The 26,610-nt window shown below is 52.4% G+C and overlaps 2 protein-coding genes and 2 long non-coding RNA genes across 4 annotated transcripts in view; 2 read left to right on the forward strand and 2 right to left on the reverse strand.

The window, feature by feature from the left end:
• The window catches only part of FOXD2 (forkhead box D2), a 279,469-nt gene extending 278,588 nt beyond the window's left edge, over nucleotides 1–881 (reverse strand). Inside the window, 1 exon segment of the mRNA XM_085585677.1 lies at nucleotides 2–881. Within this exon segment, the coding sequence (XP_085441803.1) occupies nucleotides 2–788 (787 nt within the window). The 5' untranslated portion in view covers nucleotides 789–881.
• Nucleotides 882–1,004: 123 nt separating this feature from the next.
• On the forward strand, nucleotides 1,005–3,129 carry LOC146766739 (uncharacterized). The gene is made up of 2 exons (XR_014956861.1): nucleotides 1,005–2,627; nucleotides 2,749–3,129. It is a non-coding gene; the product is annotated as an uncharacterized LOC146766739 (long non-coding RNA).
• A 1,137-nt stretch (nucleotides 3,130–4,266) lies between these two features.
• Nucleotides 4,267–16,935, reverse strand: FOXE3 (forkhead box E3). The gene has a single exon (XM_085585678.1). The coding sequence runs from the start codon at nucleotides 16,870–16,872 to the stop codon at nucleotides 15,718–15,720; it is 1,155 nt and encodes a 384-aa protein (XP_085441804.1). The 5' UTR covers nucleotides 16,873–16,935; the 3' UTR covers nucleotides 4,267–15,717.
• Nucleotides 16,936–20,228: 3,293 nt separating this feature from the next.
• LOC146766740 (uncharacterized) lies at nucleotides 20,229–21,194 on the forward strand. The gene is made up of 2 exons (XR_014956860.1): nucleotides 20,229–20,368; nucleotides 20,828–21,194. It is a non-coding gene; the product is annotated as an uncharacterized LOC146766740 (long non-coding RNA).
• Nucleotides 21,195–26,610: the final 5,416 nt, after the last annotated feature.

Genomic DNA, 26,610 nt, shown 5'->3' on the forward strand with positions numbered 1-26,610 from the left:
CCCTGGAGCTGCAGGCCGTAGTTGTAGCCGTAAGGTCCGTAGGCGAAGCCGGGCAGGAAGGCGGCGGGGTCGGCGGCCCCGGCCCGCAGCAGCAGCTCGGGGTGCGGCGGGTGCAGCTGCTGCTGCCGCTTGAAGCGCTTCCTCCGGCGCAGGAAGCTCCCGTTGTCGAACATGTCGGCGGACTCGGGGTCCAGCGTCCAGTAGTTGCCCTTGCCCGGGTTGCCGGGCTCCCGGGGGATCTTGACGAAGCAGTCGTTGAGGGAGAGGTTGTGGCGGATGCTGTTCTGCCAGGCGGGGAACTTCTCCCGGTAGTACGGGAAGCGCCCGCTGATGAACTCGCAGATCTCGCTCAGCGTCAGCCGCTTCTTGGGGCTCTGCAGGATGGCCATGGTGATGAGGGCGATGTAGGAGTAGGGCGGCTTCACCAGCGGGTTCTTCCCTCCCGCGCCGCCGCCGCCGCCGCCCGCGGGCGCCTTCTCCCCGGGCGCGGCGCCGCGGGCGCAGGCCGGCTCCGAGCCGCCGGCGGGGGACAGCCGCTCCGGGGACCCCCCCATGCGCGCCTTGGCGGCCCCGCTCCGCGGCAGCGCCAGCCCCAGCGGATCGCCGCCGTCCTCCTCGTCCTCCTCCTCCTCGTCCTCGTCCTCCTCCTCCTCGCTGTACTTGCCCCCATCCTGGGGCGGGCCCACCACGTCGATATCCGCGTCCTCCACCTCGGAGAGCGGCTCTTCCTCCGGGGAGCGCTCGGACATGATCCCGCAGCCGCCGCCGCCGCTGCTGCCCAAAGTCATTGTTGTGCGGCCGGGGCGGCCGGGGCCGGGCTCCCCCCCCCACCTAGCGGCGGCTCCCGGGATGGGCCCGGGGCCGTGCCGGAGGGCTGCGGCCGCCGCTGGGACTCCGCGCCCCGGCGCCGCCGCTCCGCTCCGCGCCCCGCTCGCCGCGCCGCTGCTGGCGGGGCCGCGGTGCTGGCTGCGGGGTGGTGGCTGCGGAGGGAGGGGCGGCGGAGGGGGCGCGGGGCGGGGGCGGGGGGACGGGGGCGCCCGTGGGCTGGGCAGGGCGCTCGGGAGCAGCGATAATAAATAATGGTGATAATGATAATAAAAGGAGAGAAATAGGGAGGGGGGAGGGAAAAGAGAGGAAAAAAGGTTAAAAAAAAAAAAAAAAAAAGAAAAGTGGGGTTTGCCACGGCTCCTTGTCTGGTTGGGGGGAGGGACGGGGAGGGGGAAGGGAGGGGCAGGGGAAGAGGGAGGGGGGAGGGCAGAAGTGGGGAAGGCGGCTCCCCCCTCCCCACCCCTCCCGAGCTGGGACCCGGTGGAAACGCTCCCACACTGCGCCTGCTGCCCGCGCTCCCCGGGCCTTTATACGGCCGCCCCGGCATCACGTGGCGCCCGCCGCAGCCCCCACGGGCACGATGAGGGACTGCCCGGCCCGGTCCCCCGGGAGCGTGTCCCCCGCCCGAGATGCTTTCGAGGAAAGGCGCTGCCCGCTCCCCCGGCGCTCGGATGCCCCCAGCTTCGTCTGCAGCCGGCTGCTGTAGGAGGGGGGCGATCGTCTCTGGATAAAGCCCCTCCCCGCCCCAAGAGCCCCGCGGTGCTGGAGGCTCTCAGACCCCATTCCTGCGCGATGCGACGGTCGCCTTCCTCGGCCCGGGGGTCCGCGGAGGGTCCGTCCTCCCCCCGAGGGCTGCCCATCCCCGAAGCTGGGGGATGAGTGGCAGACCTCCCACAGCCTCGGCGACAGGGACCCTCATTCCGCCAGGACCGAGCCTTCGGGCCCCCTTGAGGGGTCGTGTGAATTTGGGGATCCCCGCTCCCCTTCTCCACGCGCTTACGTCACCGACACGTCACCGAGGCCGGAGCACCCTGTCTGGAAACCCGCCTCCTCCGAGGGCTCCCACGGAAGGGATGCTGCGCCCGGCAGGTGCGGGCCGGAGGGCGAAGAGCAGCGCTCTGCCGAGCCTCTCCCGCCGCGAGGAACAACCAAAGCGAAGGCTGTGCGTGTCCGCGGGTGCTGGGACCGCACCCGAGTCCTCATCGCCGCCCGATGCGGCCGGCCCGGCCGGGTACCACTTTGCGAGGCGGCCCGGCCAGGCCCCGGGAGCCCCTCGGGAAGGGGAATCTCCTGCGGCCTCGGGATCTCCTGTCTGCCGCTCTCCTTCCCTGACGGCTGGCAGGAGGAGGCGGTGGGCAGCAGACACCCACCTTGTCGCGGGCTGCAGGCGAAGCGGGAGAATTTTCTTCTAAAGCCCGGGAGCCACCGCAGTGTCCCCGCGGGTGGCAGAGCCCCGCTGCCCCCTTGCAGCTGCGCTGGCGCGGCCCGGGGAACACCTCCACGGCTGAAGCTGCCCGGCCCGTGTCCCGTAGGTGGCTGTGACAGCAGGTTGTCCCTGTCTCTGTCGCGGACACTTTGAACCACGCTCGCGCGGTTAGGTTTTGGTTCGGTTCGGTTTGGTTTTCTCCCTTGGGAGGTTCTGCAAATACGATCTGCTTTCCCCTGGGAGGATGCTCGGGGAGGGAGGAAGGGGATGGGTTCTTCCAAGGGGGTACCATGAGGAGATGTCCCCCCGCTAGGGCCACGTTCGGCAGTGTGAGAATCCGCGGTGATGAATTGCCAGTCTCTGCCGTTAACAGGTGCGAGCATTTGGTGATAAAATCTCCAGCACTAATACCGGGGAGCCGGGCCAAACAGCTGCGCGGCCCCGCTTCCAAATGCCGGTCACAATTACTCAAGCCCTAACGACTCGGTGCACAGGCTCGGCGAATTCGGCGGGACCCCGAGGAGAGCGCAGAAGCGGACGTCTCCATCCGCACATCTCCAGTGGAAGCAGCGATTTCAGAGCCGCAGCCTCTGCGCGGAGTCGGTCGCATCCTCCTTCCTCGCCGCCAGTGCGGACATCGGGAAGAAATTCTGAGAAGAATTTCTCGATCGGAAGGGAAAAGTAGAGGGGAAAACGTACTGAGAGTTTCTCGGGAAGGTGGGAAGTCTGTCCCGCGGGCGCGTGTCAGCTCTGGGGGAGCTTTCCTGAGCTTTCACTTTTATACTTCTTCGATGTTCCTAACCTGTGTTCACAACACATATGCATCTATCTCCCTCTCATAAGCTTTCATGTATATATATATATATTCAACTATATCTATACATATTTTCTTTCTTTTCCCGATATATTATTTTTCATATATACAAGTATATATAATTGTCTAACACGGCGAAATGCCTCAGAGATGCCGCATCTTTCCTACCAACATTATTTAAACTCTCCATTCATCAGCCCGGTGGAAAAGCGATGGGAAGAACAAATAGAAGAGAGCGGAGAGGGAAAAGACCCGATCCGCTTTCCACTTTTATTAAGTAAAATAATAGTTATGCCTCCCCTACATAAACGAAAGTGTCATAAAAAATTCCGAAGCAGCTGCCAGAGATTTCGACCACACACACAACGGGGCGATTGAATTTCCACTTGGTGCATTTCATGGCAGCGAGGAACCGCCGGGAGCTGCGCCTTGTGCCTCTGCAGGGCGGCGAAGGGGAGGGAGGGGAGCAGCAAAATGACGCGTTACGAGCGGCCGGGGGCAGGGGACACCGCCCGGGGGATGCTCCGGGGAAGAAGATGCTCGACCGCCCCCCGCGCTCCCCGGTCGCAGGGCAGCTGCCTCCCGATCGCTCCGTCTGCAGGCTGGTCCCGCACGGCTCGAAGCGAAACAGATGCGGGTGTCTGCTGCCTGCCCACCCTGCCCTGCCCCGCTGCCTGCTCTCCCCCTCTCTGGAGAGGTGGGCAGACCTCGGGGGGAGCCCCCGACAACGCGGAACTCGGGTGGAGCCGCTCGCTGCTATAGTCATGGAGACCTCGATGAGGTCGAAAATGGACGGGGGAGGCAAGAAGGGCTGATCCGAGGCGCTGCTGATGGGATGCGGCCGGTGCCTTGTCCTTGCTCCCGCCTGGACCTGCCTGTCCCGCTCAGCATCGCGCACCCAGCGCGCCGCAGCGTGTCCCGGTCACCGACTCCGCTGCTGCCCGGTCCAAGGCACACTGTGGTTCCCGTTTTAATCGGGGATGATCCACAGTGGAACGAGAGGGAATGAATCCCGCTCTCTCAGCCTCCGAACGGCTTCTGTTCGCCCAGCCGGTCTCAGCCTCGGCTTTGTCACACAAGATCGGTTGCAGAAACAAATCAAAACGAGAAAAAGTACCTAAACTACTCCCGTCCCGAGATGATTTAGAAAAGGGAAACCCTGGACTGAAACAAACCAGATGGTCGGAGCCCAGACACGGTACACACACACACACACACACACACACACACACACACACACACACACACACACACACACATCACACACACACACACACACACACACACACACACACACACACCACACACGCACTCCCGGCCGTGCATCCACACACGGAGCGAAGGGCGGGTTTTAATGTGTGCCGGGGTAAGAAATGATGTGGTCTCCCGAAAGAAAAACCCTATTGATCTACACGAAAAGATTGCTTTGTTATCGCCCTGCTGAGCCCGGGCATGCTAGGCTGGGAGGGAAGCATTTTTCCTTGGGCAGATTTTTAATTTTTCTGCTCTCCTCTCTGCAGTGTTTCCTTACAGACAGCCTCGCTTCCCGTTTGAACCCAACTCCGCTTCACATTTCACGTTAAATTGCAGAATCGAATGTGCGTGGGGATGAGTGCTGCTGGAGTGGAGACAGTCTCCAATAAGTCTCAAATGTAGGGAAAGAATAAAAAAATAAAGGCAATCAACCGAGCATTATGATTTCATTTTCTCCTTTAAATTGATTTTCACTGTTTTACCCGCCTGTCTTAATGAGGTGTTTGATCCAGGCGTGAGAGGTCAGTGTTTGATGCCCTGCTGAGGGTTTCAGCAGGTGGATCTTCACAGCCAAGGTTTTCCCCCTGGGTGTCCCAGTGTCTCCGCCTGGGTCGGAGATCCTGAAAGGTGCAAAACTGGCCACAACGATCACACACCTTTTTTTTTTTCTTCTTTTTTTTTTTTTTTTTTTTTTTCCTGGCGGTCCGTCCACCCAGAGCTTTATTTGGTGGGGGTGTAGTCGGAGGGCAGAACACGAAAACACGAAGCCCGCAGCACCGCAAGGTGCATCCGCTGCTCTTGCCCTGGAGCCGGTCATGCCCACCCAAAGAGCATCTCCCAGCACGGGGGTGAAGCTCCTGGGAATTGTGGAAAGTTCAGCTCCAGCCAGACGATGTTGCTCCCAGACCCTTCCAGATGATCTGTTTGGTTTGTGATCCATAATTGTTCTTGTTGTTTCTGCTGAGCAGCATCTAAATTCGTTTATTCTGATGAGAACGGCATCTACAAGTCCCCCAAGGCTCAGTGATGGATTTTTCTTTATTACCTCGTTATCAAGCTTGGCTGACCTCTAACTTCTCTGAAAACATGAACAAGACAGACCTGCTGCTGCCTGGGCTGCCCCAGGGGGCTCTTTTTCCACTTATGTGATTTCCTTTGATATTATTTCTCTTCTTTCCATATCCAAGGCTCAGACCTTCAGTGCTTCCTGCAGTTCAGCCCTTTTTCCAGCCCCACACTGCCAGCTCCCAGCTGCAAAGATCAGTTTGCAGCCTGCACACCATGAGCTCCCAGCACAGGGAGGTCAGTGGGAATGGTGGTGACAGATAGTGAGAGATACATGAAATTCCAGATGGAAAACCACCGGAGCCAAGTGCCAATATCCATCCCTGCAGCGTTCAGATGTTGGACAGCTCGGGTTTGTTGACTTGACTTTTCAAATGTAGGTGTCTCAAAATCAACACCAAAAAAGGCCTGGATTTCAATGAAGGCTTTTCTCAGGAACGCTATTTGCAGGGCTGAGTCCCCATGAAACTTTGGAGCATAATTATTCCTGTCTTTTCTGTTCCTCAGACGAGTGGGAAACATGGTGAAAACACTTTCATTTAAGTGCTGTGGTCTGACTTTCAGACCTTAGTTTTGAGCTTGCAGTTCCAAAACTTTGCGTCCTGCTCTCTCTTCATAACTGATCCCATCCCATGTGGGTTTGGAGCCCACTAGGCAAGTTCATACACAGCTTAACACTCAACTGATTAACTCTGGCTTGCTCTAAGCCCTTTTTTCATACCATTCTTCAGTCTGACATGAAAAGAGATACACACACTTACATGACTCAGAGGAACACAGCATTTTCAAGCCATAAACCACCAGGTGCACTTTTGAGACTCACCAAAGTCAGCTCTCCTGGTTGCCATAAAAAACACATTAGCCAAAGGCCAGTGCATGTGAAAGGCAATTATGCTCTGGCACATGGCAATGTGTATAGAACAGCCTGGTAACTGTGCCTACCACACAAGGAAAAATATCCCTGTGAAAACAAGCCTGCTAAATCACTTCATTCTTTCCAAAATCCCCTGAAAATAGAAGGAAGGATTTTCTGGGTTTTTTGGGAGGTGAGAGATATATGTGGAATCAGATTTTCCAAAAGTGGGTGCACCAGTGCAAGAACCTGAATAAATGGCCAGACCCACAAGGATTTAGAAACTCATGATGAGGTTTCTGAATCCAGGTTTTCCATGTTAGCATGTGATCATGCCAAACTTGTCCAGGAAATCCCTGATGCTGAATTTTCTGCATTCAGCAGTTCAGCAGCAATGCCCACCTCACTCACTGAGATCACAAAAGTCCATTTCTGCCAGAAGTGCCAGATGAGGACCTTCAGCTTGGGTGCCAGAAGCAATACAGAGAGGGCCTTCAAAGGAGGAAATGACAGAGAAGGTGGAAAATTACTGGAATATATCTTGATCATTACAAAAAGATTTTAGTTGGTGGGGGTTTGTTTGTTTGTTTGGGTTTTTATGATTGTTTGTTTTTGTTTTTGTTCGTTTTGGTTGTTTTTTTTTTCCCACATAGAAAAAGGTTGGGGATAGGAGCCTTTGTGGAAGTATCCAGCAATCTCCAGCTGAGGATCAGATCTGGGTCCATCTGCTGTGTTCTTCTGAAAAATCAGCCCTCATGTACATATCTATGGAGCTGCCTTGCAAAGAGCTTCATAAATACATTTTGCCTTTGATCTTATATAAGATTGCACAGAAATATAGCACAGGGCTCCTTTTTCCTGTTCCCATCTGGGGAAGGAGTTGAATAAACAGAGAGAAACAACTGCAACCTAAAGTATGGGAAGAGATGTGAAGCATCTCACACATGTAGAGAAGTGGAGGCATAACCAAACCCCTTAACCCTCTGCCCTTATTTAGTAAAGGACTGTCAGATGGAAAAATTATTAAACTGCACCACTTTAATATTGTGGCTGAATGTGCACAGAAGGGTGAGTCTCAGCTCCAGATGGGTCTGAACTTCAGTTCCTTTCTTCAAACCACCGGAAGAAATTGCTACCCTGAGCTGCACAGAGGCAGGAGAGGGAAAACCAGTGAACACACAGATTAAAATTAACCCAGACACTCCTGGGGTGTTGAGGCTTCACATACACACACATCCCCACTTCTTACACTTCTGCAGGTAAGCTGCTGCTTATTCTTGCTGGGAAGAGGAAAATGGATCACTCACATGGAAGAAGCAACACTGAGGGCTGATGAAGGAAAGGCTGGTGTTTCACATCTGGCTTTACATTACTTGGAAATTTCTATGATTTCTTCAAGATGGATATTTAGCATCACCCAGCTAACCGAATCCCAACAGTGCTCAATACGAAATGTCTTTTCTTATTACCATTTTCCATGCTTTTGTATAGTCTAGCTATTGAGCATTCAAATTGTGATACAAGAGGACATAAGTTAAACGTTCCCTGAAAATACATCGCTGGGGTCCTGCGGGGGATGCAGGCTGGTGGGCTTCCCTCCAGTGCAGAGATAAGCGTGCCATCTAGAGGAAATCCATTTTATTGCCAGCAGTGGCAGCTGAAAATTATCCAATAAAGCATAATTAACCTCTGGCTTCAGAGAAAATCCTCCACCCGTGCCCTGCTGCTCTGAGCTGCTGCGCAGGCACGTCGTGGCGGGCTGCTGATGCGCTGAGGCATCGGGGTGGTTTGGAAAGCTCCTGAGTGTTCAAGGGACATCCCAGCCCACGCTGGCACCAGCTGACCCTTCCCCAGAGGTGGTGTCAGCAGCCCAGTGCCCCCTTCCCTGCCCTGAATGGGCTCAAAGAAGAAAAAGAAGAAAAAGGCGGTGTGGCTGCTCCCACAGCACGCGTCGGTGCCCGGGAAAGGCGGGCAGGCTGCGCACGGGGCTGGAGGAGGAGGAGGCTGCACGCAGCAGCAAATGCCCTCCAGGGCTGCCAGCAGCAGGCTGGACCCAGGGAGCCACAGCCCAGGTGCCAGGTGCCCTTCAGGGAGCAGCTGCCACCCTCTGGAGCACATCCCTGCGGAGCCCTTGGGGGGCTGACGGGGGTGTGCAGGGCACAGCCAACAGTGGGGAGGGGGGCTTGGCATCCTGTGGGGCAGATCCACACGTCTGCTCATTTTTCCCAAAGAAAAATCTCTACAGCTACATCCCCAGGCTGGACTGCTCTCACAGGCTGCTGCTGGCATGGGCACCCTCAGCCAGAGCTTGAGCCATGGCTGTAGGTCTGGGACATGGGGCATCCACAGGTCCTGGGTTCATTCAGCCCACTGAAGCTCACAGCATCTGTATCCCACACCTTTCACTTTTTCTACAGCCTCCACTACAGCACATCTGCAGTCACCAGCACAAGGCTGTTGTCCCACTAATAAAAACAAACTCTTCCAGCCCTAAAGACAATTGAAAAACAGTGATCTAGGTTCAAGCAGAGGGACAAGTGCTACCCCCCAGCAGGTAGCTGTCTTGTAAAAATAGGAAGCCTTGCAAAAAACCAAAAACTTTAGAGATGGAGAAAGAGCAGGAAAGATCTTACACGAGAGAAACCTTATTCTGCAGAAAATGCAGGTGCATGCTTCAGCAGGCATTATTTGAAGAGAATCTGCTGTTACATTGATTTGTCCATATTCTGCAGGATTTTGAATATATATTTTCATCGCTTTTACTGAAAATTATTCTCATTTCCCACACTATCTCAGAAGCTCTCCAACATGTTGCTTTCTGATGCTCTCAAGTAAGGCTGAACTCCAGCAGAACATTTTAGGTTTTAATAGTGATCTTTTTCCATTTTGAAACCTCCACACCTTATCACCCACACCTGTGGACTCTCAGGCTCCACGCATGACTTGGAGATGCTTTTCTCACCACTGCACAGTTGTTGTTCTCTCCCCCAGCTCCATGGCAGGGAGAGAAGGTGTGGCTGTGTCTGTGGCTCACTGCAGGTTCTCATCCCTCACGTGGAGCAAAGGGTTTCATGGCACTGCCCTGGGAGCTTGTGCACTTTATACATCTCTTATTTCCTGTCATTACTGAGAAGAGCCTAGTTGCAATAAAAATCTGGGCTCCAATCCTACAAACACTTATTCCTGAGCTTAACTCCAAGCACGTGAGCCGTCAAAGGGGACCATTCATGTGCTTAAAATTTAAGCATGTTCTTAAGCACCCGTAGGCCTGGAGTCTGTCAGTGGAAGGATTTGTGCCTTAAGCCCATATTCTGGGTCATTATCCTTTTCATGTTTGCTCTGCCATCTCAGAAGATGCTTCAACAGGGAATTTTCAAGTTCTTCAATAAACTTTGTCTTCCAGAGCAGGCTGGATTCTTGCCTATTCTATGGGGCAATTCTTCTGTTGCCTCCCCTCCCCCTGTGAGCGATAATCCTGTGCTATTTCATGCTTGGCCAGACAATTAAGCCCTCTTGCTGCTTGGCTCTGTCTTTGTTATGTATAATTGTTCCAAATAATTAGCCACTATTGCACGCTATTCTGAAACTACTTTGTATTGCAATTATACTTAGAGGGTGAGCATCAGCTGGGGAGAATCCAAGCAGCAGACAGCCTGGAAAGAAAGGGCTTGGAGCCGGGGGAGGATGGATACGTGCTTAAACCAACACTGTGGAAAACCTAACAATAAGTAACCAGGCAGGAGCAAATGCTGCTTGGAGAGGGTCTGTGGCTGGTGGGGTCTGGGCAGGAGAGCTGAGGGTGGGCCACAGGGCCTGGCCTGGCTGTCACCTGGCTGTCACCTGGCTGTCACCTGGCTGTCACCTGGCTGCCACCTCCTGGGTGCTGCCCGCAGTGCAGGAGGCAAAACCACACTCCGCTCCCATCGCTGCCATGGTGATCTGAAGGGAGCATCTTGACCAAGTGGCCAGTTTACCCACCTCTAGGGAACACGAAGCTCTGTTGGGATGTGTTTGGGGTCTGGCAAGAAAATGCTCCCTCCTAATTGAGTCTTTGGGATGGTAAAACTTGTGATTTCTTGAGGGTGAAGGCTCTGGAGGATGAGATTGGTTTGGCAGCCTCCTGTTTTCCCATGGGTAAACATATTTCTGTTACAGAGGAGTGCTGGAGGGGATGTTCTCAGGAGGCAGTTCCAGCTCCATATAAGCATCTTTCTGAAATTGAAAATAATGAGGCACAGCAGAGTCCCCTTAGCTTTATTCAGACTCCTGTCTTTCAATCAGAGAACATCTGGAAAGGGTACAACCAAGACTTGGGTTGGCCTGACCTGCACAGGTGAACTAATTCCTCTTCTGAAACCCATGGCCTGCTCTGAGCAGAGAGCCAGTGAAGTCAGTGGGCTTGGCCAATTTTGTGGTTTTTGAGGTCCATTTGCTCCAGCCATATTAGATCACTTGAAACCTCCTGAAAATGGATCTACATATTAAATCTGGTTTCCAACACCTGATTAGCAGGAGAGTTTTAAAACCAAGATGAGATGACTGTGGTGCAGATGGAAAGCACCCAAAATGTCTGAGACCATCGGGCCCATTCTCTGCAGAGGTCATGCCCTGCAGCCTTTGGCTCAGCAGTGCTGATGCAAGTGGAAAATAAACTTTTCCCAGGTGTGTAAGTGGCTCAGGTGCACTTTTTCTCCATGCCACAAGCCAGAGCTGCTTGCTGGTGCTGGGAGGGCAGAGTTGATTCATTACATTCATAAACCCAACTGCTGCAGTGGAACCACTTCAGCAACCACAGCACAAAGGCTGTGAAATGACTTCACCCCGAATCTCTCCCAAGAGCTTGTAGGTGTTGTGCTGCCAACGCTCAGGCTCTGCTGCTTTGCCTGGCACTTTGGGTGCTGTTAAGAGCCAGGCCAGCCCCCGGCTGTGCCATTCAACCATCGTGCAGCACATTTCAAACACAAAATCGGGCTGCCAATGAGACTGGCTGCTGCAGAGGAGTGATCTGTCACCACCAACCCCTCCCCTTCCATCAAGGATGCAGATTCTCGCTGTGCTTCCACTCGTTTCCCTATTTTCACTCTAGGGAGAAGTGCTGCAGGGGACAGCCAGCACAGCCCAAGCCTGTATCCCGTGCCCAGCCATGGCTTAGGAAATGGGTAAAAGAAGGAAGAAACCCTTTCCCTTCGGAACCTCCCCAGAGTGATCAGCTGGTGTTTTAAGCCCGGAGCTTGTATCCAGCCCACCGTGCTTCACACCCACCCTCCCCGAACACACTCCGCTGTGCCTCATCCCGGCCGTACCCCAGAACTCCCCGATGTCCTGGTCCCCGGCGGCCGGGAGCAGCACCTCGAGGGCCGGGATGCTGCCGGGGCGTGCTGAGCGCTGTCCCCGGAGCCGGGAGCGGCTTCCCAGGGCTTTCCGCTGGAGGTCAGTGTTGGCCTGAGCACGCTGGATGTCACTCGGGCCGTGCCGCCCCCTCACCGGGGCAGCCAGGCGGCGGAGGGCAGCGCGGCGCTGCTCTCGCCCTTGCACGCACAGCGGCTCCGCCACCTGCTCCTGTCCTTGCAGGAACTTTCCGAATGTAAAGGATGTAAACACCACCTAGCACAAGTGGTGACCGACCCCCAACACCCCGAGATGTAGCTCAGAGCTTGGGCAGCGCTGCCTCCCAGGCGCTAATTTGTTAAAATCTCATTATTACCTGGCAAAGCCAATCTCCGCCGGTCCCACTGCACCCACTGCCCAGCTCCCCATCGCTGCCTGACTTGACCAACTCAATCTTGACCTCCAAGAAACACCACTGAATTCTTCAAGCTGTGCATTTGCAAAGGGCAAAGTATTGCATAGAATAACAGCAAGTTATGGTGTAACATTTCCAGCACTGAGACTGTCAGTGAACAGCTGCCAGCATCCAGAAAAAACCTAACACTACCAGAGGGACCGATTAGTTCTTCAGGAAATGTGTTTCAGCTAAAATTCCAGCTAGTGCTGTGTTTGTTTGTACCAGGGTGGGAAACACTATTTATAGTTTGGGAATATAATCTGGAAAGAGCATTTCTTGCTGCTTGTTTGAACCTGTTGGAAGCAGCAGAAAGGTGGTATGAGCATGAAACATGCAGAATGCTGTTGTGCACAGACAGACACAGCAGCTCAGTCAGTCCTCCATGCATAGCCAGAGTTTCCCAGTGAAAAACATCTTTTCAAGGTGGCAGCTCATTTTGGCTGTGTGTTTCTGAACATGCAGCCTGGGTTATCTGAAATCAGCCTAATTTGCAAGGAGTTATTCACTGAGAAGTCAGGAGGATAGCCCAGATCACCACTAAATCTCTTTGGTGCTTGGAATCAATTCCACTCCCCCCATCAGCATTTCATGGGCTCGGTACAGGGCTCTCCCCACCACAGGGAAGTCCAGAGTACCTCTTGCCATCACCCTGAGGTACGACATTCTTTCCACAACCTCAGAAAGCACAGAAAGTTTTTTGTGGGAAAAAAAAAAAAAAACAAAAAAAAAAAAAAAAAAACTTCTGTCTTTTGTGTGAGCTTGAGATTGTTACAACTGTCATTACATAATATTCCCTTAACTCCCTAAATAAAGAGGGGAGGATTTCCAAGGAGACTTGATTTCACAACTGAAATCTGAGTGATAATTACTCCTGTTTCATTCAAATCCCTCTTATTCACTGAACAGGGACATCGAAGAGACACTAAAACAGATGAAGAGCTCAGGTATAAAGTTTACAAAGCTTAAAACTACTCTGTCCCAGCAAGGCTCATGCTTTACATGACACCTTAATCCTACTCATTTGCTAGATTCACCCTAACTGTAAACAAAGCTTTGAAATGGAAGCTTAAAAGCCTCGTTGGGATACATTAACTTAACCAAGAAGACACTCTTAAGGCATTCATTTAATGACAATCACAATAAAAGTTGCCAGAGTTTTGTGCATGTGAGGATTAATATCTACAGGAAAAAGAAGAAAAGGAGTTTGTTCCCCCTGTTTTCCAGCTGTTTGGCAGTGTAAGGCCCTCGGTGAGGGCGGTTTATTGGACAGGGATATACCAGGGAAGATGTGTAACCCAGTGCTACCCACCAGGGGTTGTCCCAACACACCAGGATGGGGTCATGCACTCTGTCCAAGCCCGGTTTTTGGGGAGCCACTCCACTGTGGGGACTCACTCACACCAGAGCCACCTTGGCTGAAGAGAGCCCCTCTTGCACAGGCACAGGCATGGGGCGGACCCCTTGCAGACGCATCCCTAAATCTAGAGCTGGATGCCATTCTCCAGAAAGCCCCATAGCAGGAGGGCACAGGCAGCTGGGGGACAGGAGCAAGTCACAGCCCAGCCCCCCTTCAGCCCAGCCCTCATAGCTCCAGCAGCGCCTGAGTTAACACTCAGGGACACCAGGAACTCAGAAAGCCCTTTCCAACACCAGCTCCCTGCTGCCACGAGTCTCCAAGGTGACTGGGGACGAGCCAGCTCAGCTTGGCCTAAGTTGTCACAGCATCCCAGGGCATCCCACCCAGGCAGAAGCACAGCATTTCCTGCCCACCCCCTACAGCCAATACTGGTTTTATTTCCTGTCAGTACCTGGTTCTCCCCTGCCTCAGCAGCCCCCCTGCTCAGGGTGCAAACCCAGTGGAGTGACAGACCCAATGCTTCGGGCACATATCTGGCTCTGACATCCTGGGTACTTAGGCAAGATTTCAAAAGTTCTTCTGTTAGCAAAACATTGCAGGATCGGGCCCTGGGAATGAATGTGAGCTATGACAGATGTCCTTTCTGCTGACTGTCCTTGCAAGTGGTTATTTCAGCACCCCCCAGGTGATCTCTGCAGAGTATGGCACAGGCAGGCATGGCACATTGCAAATTTCCATTAGACAGAAGATGTCTGCCTATAGATATCGTGTGGAGAGAGCCAAATATTTCAAGGGCTAAGTTCTTTCACAATGCCCTTTCTGAGCAGGGTCATTGCCAGGGGAAAAGCACAGAAGCTGCTGCTGGGACCAGTGTGAAAGCTGAAAGGGTAAAGCTGGATGGACCAGAGAGGAGACTCAGCACTCAGCAACTCAGCTGAAGATGGCAGACCAGTTTTCAGAGACAGATGGAGGCCAGATTTTAAGGAAACTGAGAAGAAAAAAAGCATTTTCTTCCCTCCACTCTCATACTAAACCCACTCTCCATTTCTGTGAGTGGGAATAAAATGAAAGAATGAAAAGACACAAAGTCCCAGGCTGTGGACAAAAGCTGATTCTGTGGGTACCTGCCAGCACAGCAGCTTTTGATACTGCCCAGCAGCTGGGGAATGAGATGCTGCTGGTTTACACCAAAGATCAGCTGACATCCAACCCCTTAGACAAGAGAATGCAATAGGGACTACAGAAAACTGCTCTGCTTCAGAAGACACCCTTGAAAAAAACGGAGAGAAATCCTAGCTTGGCACTTTTACCCAAAGGATGTTTAAATTAAAAAAAAAAAAAAAAAAACTAAATCTGGGGATGGGGAATTCTCCCTTCAAACCTTGTCAGGTGGTCTGGCTGGGAGTCCTGCAAATAAATAGTAGCAGCCCAGGCAGTGAACGGGTTAGAATTTTAATTGATTTTGTTGCTAGGAAGAAAAACTGTAATCTCTTAATTTGATGGGCTAAATCAGAATTTCACCTGCAAGGGATTCCTTGGAGGGAAGACACAGTCTCTTTATGCAAATGGAAAACTATCAACTCAAGTAAGAGATGTAAAAAAAAAAAAGTAAGATGTGGCAGTGTCACAACAGCAACACGAATCCACCTCCCACCAGTTACAAGACTATAATTTCCTCTTGCCAAGATCCGTCCAGAGCCAGAGGAACAGCAGCACTGCTCATGTTGGAAGAAAAAGCTTTATTTTAAAAAAGTCCTTTCTAACAATAAATGTAATTTTTAAAAATAGTAAAAAGAAGTAGTCGAGTTGGGGTTTCTTTTCCTACAGGGAAAGGAAATTATAAACCATCTTAAATATTCATTTAAAATCCAGTGAACTTGTTTAGTGGTTTGGGGGCTTTTTTGATAACTTTCATTCCAGTTACACGGGAGGCACTCAGGGAAGAGAGGAAAAAGCCCATTTGGGAGAGAGTTCCTGCATGTTACACCATGCACCTATCTCCTGAGTGTGCTCCTGCTCGCCCTGGGGGTGCCCCGGGGTGCGCTGCTGCAGGTGGCATCCCCGGGGCCAGGCTGGGCACGCGTGGGAAGCCCTGCCTGGCAGAGCCAGAGGACACCTTTCCCGGGAAGGAACGGAGCAGATGAACAGGTATCACCTTGCCTCCTCTTCAGAATAAACTGAGAGAGAGAGAGGAACGGGGTCCTCCCGCAGGTGTGTGTCCGCACCCAGCCGGGAGCCCGGCGCCCCGGCTCCACCCCAGGAGGGAGAAGCCCGCGTGTCCAGAGGCGCCCGTGGGAGCCTGGGGATGTCCGGCCGAGCCCCCTCGCTCAGCCCATCACATGTACCGCTCCAGGCCGCCGGGGAAGCTGGGCTGCCTCACGTAGGCGTTGCCGGAGCCGAACTGGCCGAGCGGCGAGGCGGAGAGCCCCAGGAGCTGCTCGCCGTGCTCGGCGCAGGCCGGGGCTCGCACGGCCGGCAGCGCCAGTCTGCTGGGAGCCCCGTAGAGCTGCGGGCTGCTGGGCGAGTAGCTGCCCTGAGCCACGGGCAGGTGCGGGGGCGAGCCGGCGTAGGGGTACGCCAGGGAGTTGGGGCCGGCCCGGCCCAGCAAGCCGGGGCTGACAGGCTGCGCCTGGAAGCAGGGGGGCTCGGAGCTGCCGGCAGAGCAGGCAGGAGCCAGCTCGGCTCCGGGCAAGCCCAGCGATGGGTGGCCCAGCTCGGAGGGCGGTGAGGGTTGCAGGGCCTGCTGGCCGCTGATGAGGCTGTCGATGCTGAACATCCTGGGGTGCTGTGCCGGCGGTGCTGCCCCGGCTGCATAGGGGTGGAAGACGCCGCTGGAGAGCTGGGGGCCGTAGCCAGGCGAGCAGAGGGCATTGGGGTAGGGCGCTGCGGGTGCCGTGGGGCGGCCGGCGGGCGGGGGCGTGAAGGCGCTGGAGTTCTGCATGTAGCCGGGGTAGGTGGTGATGTCGGTGCGCTTGAAGCGCTTCCTCCGGCGCAGGAAGCTCCCGTTGTCGAACATGTCCTCCGCGGCCGGATCCAGTGTCCAGTAGTTGCCCTTGCCGGGATGTCCGGGCTCCCGGGGGATCTTGACGAAGCAGTCGTTGAGGGTGAGGTTGTGGCGGATGCTGTTCTGCCACTTCTTTGGGTTCTCCCGGTAGAAGGGAAAACGCTCGGTGATGAACTTGTAGATGCCCCCCAAGGTGAGCTTCCTCTCGGCGGCGTTGGCGATGGCCATGGCGATGAGGGCGATGTAGGAGTACGGGGGCTTGCCCCGCTGCACCGGCCGCTTCCTCCGGCGGCCCCCGGCGGGGGGCGGCGGCTCCTCGGGCGGCGGCGGCGGGGCCGGGCTGCTCCCGGCGCCCCGCGGCTCCGGCTTCACCGGCGGCGCCTGCGGAGACCCCCGCGGCGGCCCGGGGGAGCCGGGGCTGGCCGCGGGGCTGGCCGCCGGCAGCGTGCACATGCCTCGCAGGCAGGGGAAGCCGGCCGCGTTCATATACGGCCCTCGCCTGCCTCCTCCTCGGAGGATGGGGGGAGCGGCGGGAGAAAGAGCCCCCCCGAGGGAAGGGGAAGGGGAGAGGGAGGGGAAGGGGAGGGGGACAGGCTCGGCGGCAGCTCCCTGCGGTGGGGAGGTCGGTCCCGAGCCGCTTGGCAATATATAGGGCCGGCGTCCCCCCGGAGGGGCGTGCGGTGCCGGCCCGCCCGGCCCCTCTCCCCCGGCGGGAGGAGGAGGCCCCCGGGGAGGGGTCCCGACTCCCAGGATTAAATCCCCCAGCCTCTCCTGGGGTTCCTTCCATAGCCATGCCCCCGAGCGGTCCCTCCCCCGGGGGTCCCGGGGCCGGCGCTGCCGCCGCCTGTCCTCCCGGCCCTTCTCCGCGGCGCTTCACTGTGCTCGGATCTGGTGCTTCCTCCCGGGAGAAAAACCAAACAAAACGAGTCCCGACGGCCAGCCCGGGGCGGCTTTGGTGCCGCTGCCAGCCCCCAGCAGTAGAGCAGGTAACCTTCCTTCGCAACCCTTCCTGCGCTTGGATTTCGTTGTCTTTTTCTCCTGTGAAAAGCGCTCGGAGGTAGCCCCAACTCAGCGCCGGCAAGAGCCAGGGGCTCTCTCCGGAGCCAAGCCCGTCGGTTTAGTTACTTTACATCTTGGTGAGACCTCCTAGGTAAGAAAATCCTGGGAGAAGGTTTTTTCCTTTTACCCAGGAGAAACGGAAATGGTCCACAGAGCTCAGGGCTGCCCAGGGCGTAGGTGAAGGATGTGGGACAGGGATGGCACTTTGGAGATGGACAGGGAAAATAAGGGTCTCTTTATCACTGCAGAGAGTATGAAGCTGAACGAAGACACCACTCTCAGAATTCCCTGCTGGATTTTAGAAAAACCTCTTCAGATCTCCAGAGTGAGTTGGCTGGGCAGAACTGCAGCCTCTCATCCTCACAGTGTGCTGCTACCAGGGCTGAGGGGCTGTTGGTTGTTTGAGCAGCACCAAAAAACCTGTGAGCTTCCACACTGTGTTCACCCATTGCTACTGAGAGTCACCTCTAAGCCAAATGCCTGCCCAAGGAGCCCCTGGCCCAGAGCAGGAAGCCACTGCTTGAGGGTGGGCTGGACAAGCCAGGGGGTCCTTTATAACCAGCAAACAGCTTTAGGCATAGCCATGTGTCCATGTCCTGGGGATGCAGATGGAAAAGTACCATGAATGCAGTGACAGATCCGTTCTGCTGGAGTAAAACTTAAAGTCTTCAACTTTGCAACTTGTGTGAAAGTATTTCCAAGAGCAGAGCACAATGAAAAGTTTTTTCCACAGAGGCAAGCAGGTGAGCTTGACCAGGTCCTCTCATCCTCCTACCTTCTTTTTTTTGAACTAAAAAGCCACCCAACCTTTTGGAGAAGAGTCTTTAGCCCGTTTCTTTTGTTAGTGGTTTTTAATTCACCATCCAGGTTATCTACCACCATTGCTCATTCCCCTTCTTGTGCCTGCGTGTGGTTTTGTTTGTGCATTATTTTTCCTGCAGATACTTGTGGCTCTTCTACTCTCCAGGGCTCAGGCAGGGAATCGTGTGTCCAGTCCTGATCTGACATGGACCAGTGCTAATTCAGCTAACTGCCTCAGTCTCCACTCTGCCAAATGAGCATAATGGGAATATTGGTGCTGGCTGGAGGGCAGAGAGCAGGAGAAAAAGAGTGAAGGGTGCCTTTCTCCAGACACAGATCTTCAGGGAGGAGAGCAAATGAAAGGCACGGCTGGGACCATTCACTTGCTTTGCGAGAGCCAAAGGAAAAAGAATGGAAAATTCATATTTCTCCTGAAGTACACATTTAAATCAAGCAAGTATCTGAATGGAGGTGGTTAATTCCAGCCAGAGGATCTGATTTTTCCACTCACTGGAGAGAGCAGCAGGACAGATATCCAGGAAGGGAGTCACTAAAGATCACTCCAGACTGCACAAAGAAAGTCACCCACCTGGGGGAGATGGAAACCTTCAGCTTTGCCAACATTAGCTGGTGAGATTTTCATGTTGATGCAAGGATTTTAGTGTATTCTGAAAGGGCAAGAATGGGTTTGGGAGGGGAAAAGGGTTATGGAGTGCAAAAGAGGAACAGCTTTTCTCAGTCATATCAGCCCTATCTCTTCCACTTGTTTGCTTTGCATTTTTTGTTTGTTTTGTGGGTTTTTTTGTTTGTTGGTTGGTTTTGGGCTTTTTCCCCCATGATTTTGTTTTGGTTTTTTATTCTTAACAACTGAAAATTAGTTGAAAAAGGAAACCCACCAGTATGGCTGGATCTGGAGCTGCCTGCACTTGAGATCAGATCTAGCAAAGGAAGGGACATCTCATCTGGACCATGGGCTGCTTTAAGTGTTTGTAGTCCCAGACCTGATCTCATGTCATTTTACCACAGAGGGAGAAGCCCTGGCTCCATCTGGGGCTGTGGGCTGGCTCAGACTCCAGCTGGTGAGTAGTTACTTTAAAGCTGATGGGACCATTCAAACAGCTCTCAACTTCAGTGTGTTAAGACCCAGATGTCAAAATAGCTTTGGCAGACGGATAAAACAGCAGGACAGAGGTGGGCAGGAGCACACAGGCAGGAAGTTGTGTTTTACCATGGACTAAGGAAGGCCAGAACACAGACGCCGATTCCCACATATGCTTTCTCACTCAGGGTGCTCTTTGGCCCAGATCAATTATTACAAAGTGGAAGACAATAATAAAAGTGGCCACCAAACAAACGTGATCTGAACTCTCTTTAAAATGAGGTGATGAGAAGGGAATAAATCACATTTACTAAGCAAGTATAAGTTTTCCAGCATCTGCTGCCTTCTGCATAAATTCATTCCGAGTACACAGAGAGATTTCAACCTCGAGCTCCTGAACTGCTTTGCACTGGAGCTGCAGCCTCCTCTAGAAATATTGTACACACAAATCACCTTATAGCACAGGTGAACTTGCTTCACTGAAGTGGAATGGGGCTGTGCACCCTCAGCCAGATTCTCTTTTAAGCCTCCCATGCACCCAGGCCACATGTCCAAGTTACACTTGGCAATCACGTGGGTTAGAAAAATGTGTGGCCTTTTCCCCCAAAACCACAGGCAGTATGGGAGTGCCTGCATGAAAGATTTATGATCTTTAATGTAGCCGTGCTGAGAGAGCAATGGCTTTGTCCTGTCCTGAGTAAAACAGTTGCCTGGGTGTCTGCACAGGGCACAGATGCATTTGGATCATCCTTATTTCCAGAGCCCTCCAATTACCTGTGAACCTGTCATCTGTTTCTCAGTCCCCCTGGGATGTACAGGGGAAAGGAGGGAGTGCAAGCCTTGATAGCAAGGACATCTCTGCTTTCTCTCCCTAGAAATTCCACAGTGAACAATCCAAGGCACCCTCCAACCTCAGAGCCAGCAATGGCCCCTAAGGGATGCTTCAGTGACACAAAACCTGCTGTTGGTGCTCTTAGGATGGCCCTGAATTACTCCATCATTCACCATCAACCAAATGTTCAGGTACTTCCTTGGCTGAAAGCTGGAGGAACAGCACTGCCCTGACATAACACTCGAGCCCATTCCCACCCCCTGTGTATCCATGTCTGAATCCACCCATGCTTCAGATTCCCAGATGGAGACCCTTGAAAGCCTTGAGACAGCCTCCCCAAAAAGGTGCTCAGTGCAGTGGGAAAGCTTTGCCACCAGAAGGTGAACCACACTGCCCACAGAATCATGGAATGGGTCAGGCTGGAAGGGACCACTGTGGTCATCTGGTCCCACCTCCCTGCCCAAACAGGCATTCCAGAGCACAGGATTACATCCAGAGAGTTCTTGATTATCTCCAGTGAGGGCAACTCCACACTTTCTCTGGGCAACCTCTTCTGGTGCCCAGTCACTCACACAGTGAAGTTCTTCCTCATTTTCAGGTAGAATTCCCTGTGCATCATTTTCTGCTCATTGCCTCTTGTCCTGTTTCAGGCAGCACCAAGGAGAGCCATGTAGGAGCTCAGCACATTTGGCATCAGGAATATGTGAGAAATCCCCTCCTCCTGGGACATTTCCCTCATGGGGTGCCACTCCCAGGGGGGGAACATCTGATGGAGAGCAGCAATGAGGGCAAAGAGCAGACCTGGAGGGTCCACGGTGTGGCTTGTGACCACAGCACACATCCAGGAGTGAGCCACCATGCTGCTCAGGACCAGCAGCCACACAAAAACCAGCCCAGGACACCAGGCAATGGCTGGCATCAAAGGAGCCATGAAATAAACACCCTTCCTGAGTTATTCCATTTCTTCAAGATGCAGGAAGCTGATAACCAAAGAAAATAAATTCTTCCTGAGAACTAATTCTTTGAGTCACTTATGTATTTGTAAGCATCTGTGCAGTAAGGTCCAGACAAAATAATTTCTTCCCAAAAGGTATAGGTAAAAGTATTTATTCCTATATGAGGAAAAAGTACATGGGAGGGAAAAAATTCCTTTTTTTTGTTGTTTGTTTATCAAAAATAATGTTCCTAACAGAAGCATATTTTTGTTTAAATTTGAAAGAAAACAGAAAATAATACAAGGGACTTCAGCTGTTGCAACCCTTGGGGGACAAATTTTGGTATGGAGTTTTGGCAATTTCACTTCTATAAACTTTGTTGTTTTTTTTTTCTTCAAGACAAGCCTCAATATTTGAAATTAATAAATATTGAATTTTCTCTCTTCCTGGAACAATATATTCCTTAAATTTCTGCCCCAGACTCATACCTCATGGCCAGAACCCAAGCCTAAGAGAAGAGCACACACAAAGGCCAGGCTGAGCTGCTCCTCTCCCTGGTTTCTCAGCTGTCCTGTCTGCTGGCTTCAAGACACTGAGAAGAGCAGAGTGTGGATCATGCATGGGGGCAGTAAATAATATTTGTTTGGCTTTATAAAGCGATATTAAATACTACAGAAACCCAAAGGGGCTTCATCATTGTGCTACAACTATGGCATTTATCTAAAAAACTCTCTTAGTGAACCTGCCCTACCAGCCTGGGGTTTCAAGAAGGGCACAAATCCATCTCAGGACCACAAGAATGGGCAGAAACTGGCAGGAAAGCTTAGCCTGGACAGAGGCACTGCAGCAGGAGTGTTTTGTGTGTTGCCACACTAATTCCCTCTCCCTGATCCCATGCATTATTCCAAACCTTTCCCACACTGGTAGGTTCTGCCTCTTCCCAGTGCTTCCTGGCTGCCACATGAAAGGCTTTCCTGCTGCCCAGTCCCTGTCCCCACCCAGCTCCCCAAGCCTGCTGAGGCTCAGGTTTGCCAATGAAATCAAGGCACTGATGCCCAGCTGCCCCAGCTGCTGCACACCAGAGCTCCCAGGCAAGGAAAGTGCAAAACTTTCCCTTTTCCTTGTTGATTTGCTATTCCCTTATAACTACCAGACCAATTAGCTGCAAGCCTGGGCAGACGGTTAAAATCCAACTTTTCTGCCTCAATATCTGCTCTCTTTTTCCTCTGTTTAATGCTTCTTCCAGCAGTGATTTCATTGACTCCAACCATAATAGCCTCTTCCCTCCCCTCAGGCCAGGAGCACACCTCTGTCATGAAGAATTTCCCTCCTGTCTTGTACCTTCAACCTGATCTGCCTGCAGCCCAACCTGCAGGTTGTTTTTCTTCTCACCACTTATACATGCTTTTGAAATAAAAGACTCCCAAATCCACCCAGCCCAGCCAGGCACCTCTGGGAAGCCCCTGCTGTTAGTGCAGGGGGAACACTAATCTCAGCAGCAGGGACAGGGCATCCCAATAAGCTGCTGGGACCAGGTGAATGGAGGCTGTGTAGGAAACAGGGTCTCACGAGGTGGTGGGGATGGAACAGGACACAGAGATGGAGCCATGAGATGGTGATCAGAGAGGAAGAAGAACAAAGATCTTCACACCTGTCCACTGCCCGGCCCTTTAGTCCCAAATGGAAAGAGCTCACCACATTGTCTGTGTTGGTGGAGAAGCTGGCTGAAGTCATGACAACCTTATCTGCCTTTAAGGCCACTCCACAAATGACCAAAATCTAAGATTCTGTGCAATGATTTCAAAGTGCATGGAAAAGTGATACAGGAAAAGAGTCTCCAGCCATGACAGAGTGGTGTTCATCACATCATTTCCTAGTGAGAAGGGAGAGAGATGATTCAGGCTGAAATCAGACTGGACAAGTATGAATCACAGCATTTGCCTCCCATTCCTTCCAGCCAAAACCATCCCTGCCTGTTCCTGCTTGGGGCTGGGAGAATCAATACAGGCATTGCTTTAATTTGGGGATACACAGAAGTTTAGTTAATTCATTTCCATCTGCTACTGCTGAAGTGCTGTGGACACTGGACTCCTCCAGCTGAAATGGGAATCTCTTTCTCAGAGGCAGGATCTGCTTCAGGGAGGCAGCAGCATCCAGGCAGTGGTTTCAGGGTCCATTTAGAAGGTTAGCAATGAGGCCAGCTCCATCTGGTAGTGCCACCCTGAGCATAAACAATGAGGGAGATGGATTTGGGCTTGAAACCTGCCTCAGATCCTGGTTACCCAAGAGGATAGGTGCAAAACCAGACACTGACCTCCCTCATCAGCTGAGTAGGAAGCAGAGTTCTGCCTTCACATCATCTCAGCCTCAAGGAGGGTCCTTGAGCAAGGACAGGAGACCTCAGGATGTCAGAAACAAGAACCCTTCTTTAAAAGCTGTCCAGTACAGTAAGCCCTTGGGGAAAGGTCAGAAATTATTTTGCCCATTTCTTAATGCAAGTAGAGCATGAAGGACTGACTCATCTGAAGCAAAGCAGCAAGGCAGCAACATCACAACCACCAAAGCCAAATACTGTCTGATGGAACAAAAAAATCTTGCATCTACTTTGCAGATGCATCTGATTGTTAGCTCTGGAAGCTTTCCCCCCATACACAGTGTTATATATCTCATACATTTAGTTTTTGTTTGCATTAAAAAGATTTTCCCTGCTTCCTTTCCCTTTCTTTACACACACTTCTTTGGAAGATGATCACAGGATTGTTGTATGGAATATTATCCATTTTCTTTACATCAAATTTGGAGCAGACAAACTTGGCACAAATTTTCTTGCCTGGTGTTTTTCTCAGCAGGCATGGCAAATCTTTGTAGACCTAAAAGATTAAAAAGGGGCAGCTTGCCCCCCACCTCACAGGGAGGGAAACTGAGGCAGAGTGAGACAGGAGAAACCTGAGCCAAATCTGAGACTGGGTCAAAAGAGAAAAAAAATATAGAATCTGGCCATCATTTTTCCAGCATAAGGAGTCTGGGAAAGGTTAGTAAAAGTTAGAAACCCAGCTTCCATCCAAGCCAACAAGAACTGGGCACTTACATCATGCCATAAAGTTCCTAAAGAAAAATAAAAAATATAATCAGTGACAAAAGTAGTCCTAAGAGGGCCAAACACATTCGGGTGGAGTGAAAATCAAAAGAACTGTCTCAAGTGTCAGGTGAGCAGCACAGCAACACAGAGGTTATTTGAGATATGTACTTATCCACCGGGATGAAGGAGTTATGAGGTGCCAGTTATGGGATGCCATCGGCATGGCAGATCCCACCAGAGGATTCAGCAGCTTCCACCACAGGATTTGGTGTTGCAAACAGGTCCTAATGGCTTTGCCATGTAGCCCCACAAAATCCAGAGGCTGGTGTCTGCCATGGGCTTGTTCTTCCACTGCTTAGCCCACCCCTAAGGAAAAGGGACTCAGATGCAACTTTCAGCCATCAACATAGTCCCAGAGGATAAAAGAGAAGCAGAGAATGGAAGGCTGCTTCTGCAGCGGGGCGTCTGTGCTGTAAATGTCCCATGAGAACAAGGCTGGCCTTCTTCCCAGGGCTGCCAACCCTTCTGGTTTATGACAGATTTCTCAGAGTGGAAAAGATTTGCCCCCATTTAATTGTTTTGGTTTCTTTACTCCTTGCACAACTGAGGATTGCAAAAGATAACCTGAAAACTGTGGTTTTCTGTGCACACTCACAGAGGCCAAAGGAAGATTGTCTGTTGCTGATGGTGGCAAGAGCTGGCAGATGGAGTAAAATGCTCTCTTTTCTCTTAATCCAGTCACCACAATTTGGCTGTCCTAAGAGCTAAACTTGAGGTGCCTCAGGTCCCCCATCATCAGCTCCATCATGGACACACCCCAGTGCTGAGCAGACTCCAGAGAACGGATGCCAGCACTGGCTGGACAGTGGTCCTTGGCCTCTGGAGATGGGAAGTCACTTTTTCCTCACAGAGCAAACAAGAACTTCCCCAGGGAGCAAATCAGAGTACACACCCTCCATCAGCAGGAGCCATTGCCAGCTGCTGCCATGGGGCCACCAGCCAAGAGCTGGGCTTGGAATCACTACATCAAAATCTATTGACCTAATTATTGTTTGTGTTCCCAGGTGGGTGGAGAGGGACTGCAGCAAGGAGAACAAACATGCCACAGCAGCAGGAGGTACCTCTGCACTGCAGGTGCCAGGACTTGCAAGGAGCTCTGCCTCTTCCCTTTTTCCCCAACACACACTCAAATTACAAACCGGCCAGCCCCCTGCTCAGCAAATGCCTCATTCTGCAAACAGAAACTCGACGCCCCAGAGGGTCTCACAGGCCTTGTTCAGGTTGATGCTTGTGAAGAAACTCCCTCATTCTTACCCATTACAGGGAAAAAACAGTGGAAACAGCAGCCATAGGTTAAATTTGCCATGGGGTGCTCTGTGCAGGATCCAGACCTCAGTCCTGCACAGCACATATTCCAAGGGGACAGGAACAGAGCAGCCTGGTGTCCTTGACCACCTTCAGAGCATCACTGCTCAAATATCCCTGCACAGGAGGATACAATAGCAATTTCTCCCCAGTAGCCTTCACTGGATGTCCCCACAGCAGATGTCATCACAGGCAGGGTGATTCCCATGTGCTCAATGGGAGAGAGCAGACAACATCCCACCTCTCTTCTGACTCAGGCCAAATGTCTTCCAGATACTCCACAGAGCAACCAAATATCCCAAACAGAAAGGCAGGACCAGAAGGGCACCAGAATGGTCAGAACAACCAGTTTACACATATGTGGCAAGGGTGGAACAGGCTAGTTTCCACCTTCTGGTTGGGCTAGGGGAGATTTCAGGTGGGTTTCACAGCTCTCAGCAGTGCTTTGGTCTGGTGGCTTCAACAAGACAAGAATAAGACCAGTGTTGAGCATATCCAACACTCTTCTTCCCAGCCAGCACAGATGCAAAGTCATCATTCCCCTTATGTATCTGGGGAACTCCCCAGCAAACAATTTAAGCATCAGGGCAGCAAAGATTCTTGGGATGTAGGAAACCAATGGAGAGTCATTTCTCCTGTGGGACATCTTTGCATAATTTCACTGAAAAAACTTCTCTACCAGCAGATAGCTCCTGGCCATGGCTCAGTTACTTTGAGATGAGGAGTCAGTAACACCAAAGGCTGGATTTACACCAGTGCCACAACATGTCTGCTCCCACCTCCCCCTGTACCCCATACTGAGCACAGAGATAATGTTCACCACCTCAGAGGTGTGTACAAGGGTTACCTCATTAACCTGCCCATCTAAAACAGCACATGCAGATGCCTGATGTCAGCACTATTTGTTGAATCACACCCAAACTCCTGGGCCAGGACTCTGGGAAGCAACAGCAGAGCACAGCAAGGTACCACTGCCAGCCTACACTAACAGCAGCAGAGCAGAGAGCAGCAGTCACATCCCCACTGGCCCTGGGCTTCACGTGTCACTGATTGA

Source organism: Lonchura striata, chromosome 8, assembly GCF_050655825.1.
Source record: "Lonchura striata isolate lonStrDom1 chromosome 8, ASM5065582v1, whole genome shotgun sequence".
Taxonomy (NCBI): Eukaryota; Metazoa; Chordata; class Aves; order Passeriformes; family Estrildidae; genus Lonchura; species Lonchura striata.